The sequence below is a fragment of the Mobula birostris genome, chromosome 29 (genome assembly GCF_030028105.1).
Source record: "Mobula birostris isolate sMobBir1 chromosome 29, sMobBir1.hap1, whole genome shotgun sequence".
In the NCBI taxonomy this organism is placed as follows: domain Eukaryota; kingdom Metazoa; phylum Chordata; class Chondrichthyes; order Myliobatiformes; family Myliobatidae; genus Mobula; species Mobula birostris.
Genome location: NC_092398.1, coordinates 37,643,346 through 37,652,494, shown reverse-complemented (window position 1 = coordinate 37,652,494; position 9,149 = coordinate 37,643,346). Strand labels below are relative to the sequence as shown.

The 9,149-nt window shown below is 49.4% G+C and overlaps 1 protein-coding gene across 1 annotated transcript in view; it reads right to left on the bottom strand.

The window, feature by feature from the left end:
• Nucleotides 1–1,058: 1,058 nt before the first annotated feature.
• Nucleotides 1,059–9,149, bottom strand: part of LOC140190191 (JNK-interacting protein-like) — a 31,453-nt gene continuing 23,362 nt past the window's right edge. The window contains exon 7 of the mRNA XM_072246706.1: nucleotides 1,059–1,124. Within this exon, the coding sequence (XP_072102807.1) occupies nucleotides 1,059–1,124 (66 nt within the window). The remainder of the gene's footprint in view (nucleotides 1,125–9,149) is intronic.

The following is a 9,149-nucleotide window of genomic DNA, read 5'->3' as shown; positions in this document are numbered from 1 at the left end:
CTAATCAAGAATCTTTCAACCTTCACCTTAAATGTATCCAATGACTTGGTCTCCATAGCCACCTGTGGCAATGAATTCCACATGTTCACCACTTTCTGGCTAAATAAATTCCTCCTCATCTCTGTTCTAAATGGACACTGCTCTATTCCAAACTCTAAAGTGGTCACTGAGTGTTTGTTCATGATCTTCTGCTGCTGTAGCCCATCCACTTCACAGTTCAACTTGTTGGGCATTCAGAGATGCTCTTCTGCACACCACTGCTGTAATCTGTGGTTATTTGAGTTACTGTTGCCTTCCTGTCAGCTTGAATCAGTCTGGCCATTCTCCTCTGACCTCATAGGAGATACCCAAACCACCGCGTCTGGCACCAACAATCATTCCACGGTGAAAGTCACATTTATTCCCCATTCTGATGTTTGCCTGAAAAACAACTGAACCTCTTGACCTTATCTGCATGCTTTTATGCATTGAGTTGCTGCCACATGATATTTATGCTAACGCGCAGGTGTACAGCTTTACTTAATGATACTTTAATAATAAATTTACTTTGAACTGGGACAGCAGAAACAAGTTGGGATGAATGGACTGCTGTCTGCACTGTGTGATTCCGTGGTACTCATCTCGAAGAGGAGAGAATCGAAGCCCACCCCTCAGCCCTGCCATCTCCCATCAACCTGGGGCTGACTACCACTCCAACAGGAGGTTAAGTCTGGGGATCCTGTATCCAAATGACTCAACTTAATGATGAGTCGCAGAACAGGAAGGAGATAAAGAGCCCAGTGGCACGGTGACAGACCAACAACCTTTCTCTGAATGTCATCAAAACAAATGAGCTGGTCATCGACTTCAGGAAGGGTGGGTGGTGCACATGCTCCTGTCTACATCAACGGTGTTGAGGTCGAGATGGTTGAGAGCTTCAAATTCCTAAGTGTGAACATCACCAACAGCCTGTCCTGGTCTAGCCATGTAGACTTCCCGGCCAAGAAAGCCCACCAACACCTCTACTTCCTCAGCAGGCGAAAGAAATTCAGCATGTCCCCGTCAACCCTCACCAACTTTCACTGATGTGCCACAGAAAGCATCTGATCCGGATGCATCACGGCTCGGTACGGCAACTGATCCGCCTGGGATCGCAGGAACCACAGAGAGTTGTGGACACAGCTCACAATCTACCTCGTCGTGACCCTTGCAGCTTATTGTCTGCCTGCATTTCCCTTTCTCTGTAACTGTAACACTTCATTCTGCATTTTGTCGGTTTTAACTTGTTCTACCTCAATGTACTGTGTAATGATCTGATCTGAATGAACAGCATGCAAGACAAGATTTTCACTATACCTCCATACATGTCACAACTATAAAAACACAAAATTTCCTGACACCCCAAAGATTTTCCCCTATCCACAAGTCAGGAGTGTGAGGGAACTCTCCCCACTTCCTTAGGTGGGGTTAGTCTATGCATACAGCATCCGTCACATCACCCTTCCACTGTCTACAGGTCAGGAGTGCAAGGGAATACTCCCCACTTCCCTGGATGATGTTAATCCATACACACAGCATCTCTCACATTATCTCACACAGATAAACATCCTGCACAAATTTACTTTTTTATTGAGATACAGTGCAGAATAATGGTGCCTAACGGCAACTCCTTTACTTGCATCTTCGGAAACAGCTCTATTTATCTTTCATATCTTTTTTCCCGTTCAGGGTTCTTTTGAAGACCCTGACCTGGAGTTACACGCTGACTATGATTCGTTGTGAGATGGGACCCGCTCTTGGGGTTTCACGACTGGCTGTTATTCAGCACGCCAAGGACGTGGCCTAAGAGCTCAGCTCACCTTCAGAGGGCTGAGATCTTGTGGTTCTGGAGATGGGCAGGAGATCTGTGTGTTGAGAGAGATGGAAGATCTAAGGCTGTGTGCCCAGAGGCCCAAGACCTTTGGGCACAGATCTCGAAAGAAAAAAGCAATGCAATGGACTTTTAACATCGTAAACCAGCATGTTGTTTGTTATGTCTCCCCTCTCGCTGGGGAGGACTTTGGGGTTCTAATATTTAACTGCCATTCATTCTTTTGGGGCATTACTCTGTTTTTCGTGGATGGTTGCGAAGAAAATGCATTTCAGGATGTGTATTGTATACATTTCTCTGACACTAAATGTACCTTTGAAACCTTTGGAGAATAGGTCCTTCCGGCCCCTGGAGGCACACCACCAGCAATCCCTCGATCCTGGCATAATTACGGGACAATTTACAAAGACACATTATAAATTGTAAATAGGAGGAGGGTACTTGTGGGGATGACAGCAGAGCAGAGGCGGCTAAAGCTTTTGGGAATAGTTCACAAGACACGGCATACATATATCCTAGATAAGTTGTTCTCAACTGGCAGGGGTAGGCAACCGTGGCTGACAAGGGAAGCTAAGGACTAAAAAGCCAAGGAAGAGGTTCAAAAGTGAGTGGAAAGTTGGATGATTGGGAAGCTTTCAAAATCCAACAAAAGGCAACTAAAAAATTCATAAGGGAAAAGATGAAATATGAGGGCAAAATAGCCAATTTTTCAGTTATATAAAATGTAAAAGGGAGGTGAGAGTGCCATTGCAGGCAGCAGGAATGAGTGCCATTGTTTTACAAAGGAAAAGTGCCAGGCAAACTGAAAGGTCTGAAGGTGGATAAGTCACATGGACCAGATGGACTACAACCCAGAGTCCTGAGAGATGTTGCTGAAGAGATAACGGATGCATTGGTCATGACCTTTCAAGAATTACTTGATTCTGGCATGGTCACGGAGGACTGGAAGATTGCAAATGCCACTCCAATCTTTAAGAAGGGAGGATGCCAAAAGAAAGGAAATTATAAGGTAGTTAGCCGAACCTCAGTGGTTGGGAAAGTGTTGGAGACTATTATTAAGGATGAGGTTTCGGGGTACTTGGAGACTAATGATAAAATTAATCAAAGTCAGCATGGTTTCTGTAAAGGGAAATCTTGTCTGACAAATTTGTTAAGAGTTCTTCAAGAAGTAACAAGCAGGGTGGACAAAGGAGAGGCAGTGGATGTCATTTACTTGGATTTTCAGAAGGTATTTGATAAGGGGCCACATATGAGGCTGCTTAACGAGATAAAACCCTATGGTGTGGATAGAGGAATGGCTGATAGGCAGAAGGCAGCGAGTGGGAATAAAGGGGGCCTTTTCAGGTTGGCTTCTAGTGACTAGTGGAGTTCCTCAGAGGTCAGCATTACTTTTCACTTTGTTTGTCAATGATTTGCATAATGGTGGAACTCAGCAGGATAGCCTCTGACTATCCACACGATCAGTGCCTCTCATCATCTTATACACCTCTATCAGGTCAACTCTCATCTTCCGTCGCTCCAAGGAGAAAAAGCTGAGTTCACTCAACCTATTCTCATAAGGCATGCTCCCCAATCCAGACAACATCCTTGTAAATCTCCTCTGCACCCTTTCTATAGTTTCCACGTCCTTCCTGTAGTGAGGCGCCAGAATTGAGCACAGTACTCCAAGTGGGGTCTGACCAGGGTCCTATAGAGCTGAAACTTGATCTTGGGGTGCAAGTCCATAATAGCCTGAAAATAGCCGAACAAGTAGACAGGGTGGTAAAGAAGGCATATGGGTCGCTTGTCTTCATCTGTTGGGGTTTTGGGTACAAGAGTCGGGACGTCACCTTCCAGATGCATAAAGCTGGTCAGGCCACCCTTGGGAGTACTGTGTGCAGTTCTGGTCTCCCCGTTACAGGAAGGGTGGGGGGGTGCTTTGGAGAGGCTGCACAAAAGGTTCACCAGGACGCTGCTTGGATTAGAGGGCACGAGCTATAAGGAAAGGTTGGACAAATTTGAGTTGTTTTCTGTGGAGCGGTGCAGACTGAGGGGAGAGCTGATGGGTGGGGGGGGGGAGATCTCATTGAAATTTATCGAATGTTGAAAGGCCTTGATAGAGTGGATGTGGAGAGGATGTTTCCTATGGTGGGGAGTCTAGGACCAGAGGGGCACAGCCTCGGAATAGAGGGGTGTCCATTTAGAACGCAGGTGAGGAGGAATGTCTTTAACCAGAGACTGGTGAATCTGTGGAATTTGTCATCACGAGTATCTGTGGATGCTAAGACTTTGGGTATTTTTAAAGCAGAGGTTGATAGATTGTTGATTAGTCAGGGCATGAAGGGATATGGGAAGAAAGGAGATTGGTGCTGAGAGAGAAAATGGATCAGCCATAATGAAGTGGTGGAGCAGACTCGATGGGCCAAATGGGCTAATTCTGCTCCTATATTTTATGGTCTTTTAAGATAACTTCAGGTTTGGTCGCTGGCCGCTCGACCATGGTTTTTCAGTCGGGCGCCGGATGCTCGGAGAGATTTGGCGGGGGGGGCGGACGCCCGGCACTCGGCCGGGGGCCGTGGTCAAGTGGTCAGCAACTTGGGCCGGCTCCCCCACCGGACTTAGTCTGGTGAGGAGGTGTGAGGACACCCAGCAGGACTAAAAAAACAAGACCTGACAAAGGGAGGGTGAGCTCCTTGTGAGCAAACTGCCATTTTCCGTGGAAGAGATTAAACCTTCACCACCTATCTATGAATCGTATGCTATGCACCCAGTTAGAAGAGACATGATGAACTTGGGCGCTGCACCGTGTGCCTGGACCTGCCCAAGGCCTCCGCCTAAGGAAGGGCCGAGCTCGAAGAAGCGGCCGCGGCTGGAGGCCGACATGGCCTCGGGCTCGAGTTCGGCAGGGGCAGTGGCGGGCTGTGCCAAGGCGGCCAGCGAGAACAAACTGGAGAGGCTGTACTTGGTGCTGTCGCAAGATCGAAGAAGATGGAGGTGCATAGCCACCAACCCCAGATTCGGGATGGCACCCACTGACTGAAGATAACGAGAGAAACAAATAAAGTAGACTGCTAGTGCCTCTCTCGCCAGGGTAGAAATGTCTAATAAGAGGGGCATGCCTTCAAGGTGAGAGGGGCCATGTTGAAAGAGATGTGTGAGCCAAGTGTTTTTTTTTCCACACAGAGAGTGGTGGGTGCATGGAATGTGCTGCCAGGTGTGGGGGTGGGGGCAGATACGATAGAGGCGTATGACAGGCACGTGGATGCACAGGAAATGGACCACATGTGGTTATAATGGTTGTGATTTCAGCAAGGATGACCGGGCTCATGCGGCGTATGCTGTGTACAAGGACTAACCCCACCCTGCAGACCACAGCAGTTTCTGTTGTTGGTTAAATGTTCTCTTCATGGGAACTGCTTGTAATCTGATTTTCCTGTAATCAGATTGCAACAGCTCCTTATATCATCTTGCGATTGGTCTCATCCTAACCCAGCATGGAATTAAAGCAACCAAACATATCCTTGACCCACTGATTATCAAACTCCATCAAGCATACTCTCTCCATTGAAAAGTGACTTAAAAAAGATATTGGGAGAATTTGTCTGACCCCGGGAGTGTATAATGGGACAATGTGGAGGGAGTTTCACTCTGTGTCTGACCCCGGGAGTGTATAATGGGACAGTGTGGAGGGAGTTTCACCCTGTGTCTGACCCCGGGAGTGTATAATGGGACAGTGTGGAGGGAGTTTCACTCTGTGTCTGACCCCGGGAGTGTATAATGGGACAGTGTGGAGGGAGTTTCACTCTGTGTCTGACCCCGGGAGTGTGTGATGGGACAGTGTGGAGGGAGATTCACTCTGTATCTGATCCTGGGAGTGTGTGATGGGACAGTGTGGACGGAGCTTCACTCTGTGTCTGACCCCGGGAGTGTGTGATGGGACGATGTGGAGGGAGTTTCACTCTGTGTCTGACCCCGGGAGTGTTTGATGGGACAGTGTGGAGGGAAATTCACTCTGTGTCTGACCCCGGGAGTGTATAATGGGACAGTGTGGAGGGAGCTTCACTCTGTGTCTGACCCCAGGAGTGTTTGATGGGTCAGTGAGGAGGGAGTTTCACTCTGTGTCTGACCCCGGGAGTGTGTGATGGGATGGTGTGGAGGGAGATTCACTCTGTGTCTGACCCCGGGAGTGTGTGATGGGACGGTGTGGAGGGAGATTCACTCTGTGTCTGACCCCGGGAGTGTGTGATGGGACAGTGCGGAGGGAGATTCACTCTGTGTCTGACCGCGGGAGTGTGTGATATGTATGTGTACTTGTCTGTGTGTTTGTGTATGAGAAAAGTGTACCTGTGTGTGTGCTTGGGAGTAGGCATTTATGCGCGTGTGTGAGTATGTGTCTGTGCGTATCTGTATGTGATTGTATCAGTCAGTGCACTGGTGTGTGAGTGTTTGTGTATGTCTTTATGGGTGTGTCTGTTTGTGTGTGCCTGTATGAGTGTGCATTCAGAATTTGTCTGGAAGCGAAGATGTCCCCTCCCCCACAACACTCATCCACTCCCAAGACAACCACGCACAGTGGGTAAGAGAAGAGGGATACCGCAGAGTTTCATAACGCGGGTGGGGAATGGGACCAGGCAGTGCAGAGAGAGAAGCACGCAAGGCTAGAGTGCTGCACCAGGGCTAGCAGCAGAACAGATAGCCAGAATGACCACATTCTATTTAAAGGGTCAAGTGCACAGTCTCCCTCCACACCGTCCCATCACACACTCCCGGGGTCAGACATGGAATGAAGCTCCCTCCACACCGTCCCATCACACACTCCCGGGGTCAGACACAGAGTGGAGTTCCTCCACACTGTCCCATAACACCTCCCCCCACACCGTCCCATCACACACTCCCGGGGTCAGACATGGAATGAAGCTCCCTCCACACCGTCCCATCACACACTCCTGGGGTCAGACACAGAGTGAAGTTCCTCCACACCGTCCCATCACACACTCCCGGGGTTAGACACAGAGTGAAGCTCCCTCCACACTGTCCCATCACACACCCCCGGGGTCAGACACAGAGTGAATCTCCCTCCACACCGTCCCATCACACACTCCTGGGGTCAGACACAGAGTGAAGTTCCTCCACACCGTCCCATCACACACTCCCAGAGTTAGACATACTTGCCACATAACTGCATACAGTTGCAAGCACACACTCTCACAAACACTTCTTTCTTACACACAAACCTCTCTCTTTCACACACACACACACTCACAGACACAGAGAACTGTGCTTGTTCCTGGGTTCCTGACTGTGGTGTACACTCACAGATAAGGTTGCCTTCTCTAGGGAGTCACAGATGAACTAGGGTACAGGGTGGGCGAGCAGTGGCGTGGTGAGAGGGGATGAGACAGTTGGAGAGGGAGGTGGGAGCAACAAAGGGAAAGTGAGAAAAACAGAGACAGAGAGACAGAGTGGGGGAAAGAGAGAAGTGGTGACAGATAAATGAGAGCTGTGCCAGAGAAAAAGTGAGAGAGATCATGGTGAGAGAGAACAGCTTCAAGGCATAGAGTGAGAGGGAGGGGAAGAACGAAAGAGAGAGTTTGAGAACAGAAAGAGAAAGGCAGAGATTCAGGGAAGATAAAAAACGTCTGCAAGGGAGGCTTGGTGGAAGGTGAGAGAGGTAGAGAATGACAAAGAGAGAGAGAGAGAGAGAGAGAGCGAGAGCGAGAGGAAAGGAAAAGTGATCAATTTCTAACAAAAGTTGTGCAAGTTTGGACAAAACTCTTGGTGTGTGGGAGGAGAAGGAAGAGCCCCTGACTTCCCCCGAATATCCCCCCTCCCTCCCCATCACCACTTCTTCAGTGCACAGAAGTTTTGCTGTGTCATCTCTTGCAGGGGGCTTTGGTGAGAAGGGAAAGACTGGAGAAAAAAAAGAAAATGGGTGAGGAAAAGATAGATGACAACATTGTTATGATGTAACCCAGGAAAATGACTGCGATGTGTGTCATCAGTGAATCTTTCCCACGCCCCCCTCTTTTCAGCATTATAAAAAGAGAGAAGCTCTCAAAACACACTCACAAATACCCTCACATACACACACACACAAACACCCCGGATCGAAGACCCACCCTTGCCCTCGCCATGAACCGTGAGTTGCCCGCTGTGGGACGTCCTGCTCGGTGGAGGGGGAGGTTGGTGTGGTCAGAAGTGAGAAGTGGGGTGGGGAGGAGGAGGAAGAGGGAGAGGGAGGGAGGAGGATGAGTGGAGGTGGGGAGGGGATGCTGGGCAACGCTGAGTTCCTGGATTGGTCGGCTGGAGAGTGCAGGAAGGAAACGGGTGGCTGTGGCGACTGGATTGGACGGGGTCGAGGGTATACTGGGTAAATTGGGTGGGTCATGGGGGGGGATCCCTGGTGAATTGGGTGATGGGGAGGGGTCAATGGGACTTGAGTAAATTAGATTGTTCAAGGGGAATTGAGTGCTGAGTGCAGGTCGGTGGGACTAGGTGAGAGTAAGAGTTCAGCACGGACTAGAAGGGCCGAGATGGCCTGTTTCCGTGCTGTAATTGTTATATGGTTATATGGATTCTGGGTAGATTGTATGTGTGTGTCAGAGGAATGCTGGGTCAAGGGAATTCTGGGTAAATTCGATATGGAATGTCAAGGGTATTCCAGCTGAATTGGATTGGTGGGTCAAAGGAATGCTGGGTAAATCGATGCTTGGGGCAAGGATATTCCGGGTAAATTGAATAGTGGATCAAGGGGATTCTGGGTAACACGGATGGGCAGTCAATAGGGTTCTGGGTAAATTAGATTGATGAGGTCATAGGAATGCAGGGTAAATTCTATGTTGGTTGTGGGTCAAAGGGATTCTGGGTAAATCAGATGGGGGTCAGGGGAATTGTGGATAAATCAGTGGGCTGTGGGGCACGAATTATCATTCTCCCCATCCCCACCACTGGCTATTCTGCCCATCCCTGTCTCCCTAGCGCAAGGCAGGAGTGAGTGGTAGGGGGGTGTTGGTGGAAGGGGGAGAGCAGATTCACCCACAGAATCTCCCCATCTCTCTCCTGCTTCCCACCACTAGAATCACAGCTATCCTAGAGCCCCTGACTGCAAACCTGCCATTGCTCCCACCTCCCCACGAAACAGACCACCCATTCCTCCTCCCTTCAAAAGCACGTCACCTTCCCCTCCCACTGCCCCCTCCCAGTTGGGTAGTCTGTTCTTCTCTATGTGGCTCCCCCTCCCCTTCCTCTCCACTCCTCTCCCTTACCATTCCAACTTCCTCGGATGCCTGAGATTCCTGGAATTCCTTCCGGGCTGCGGGAC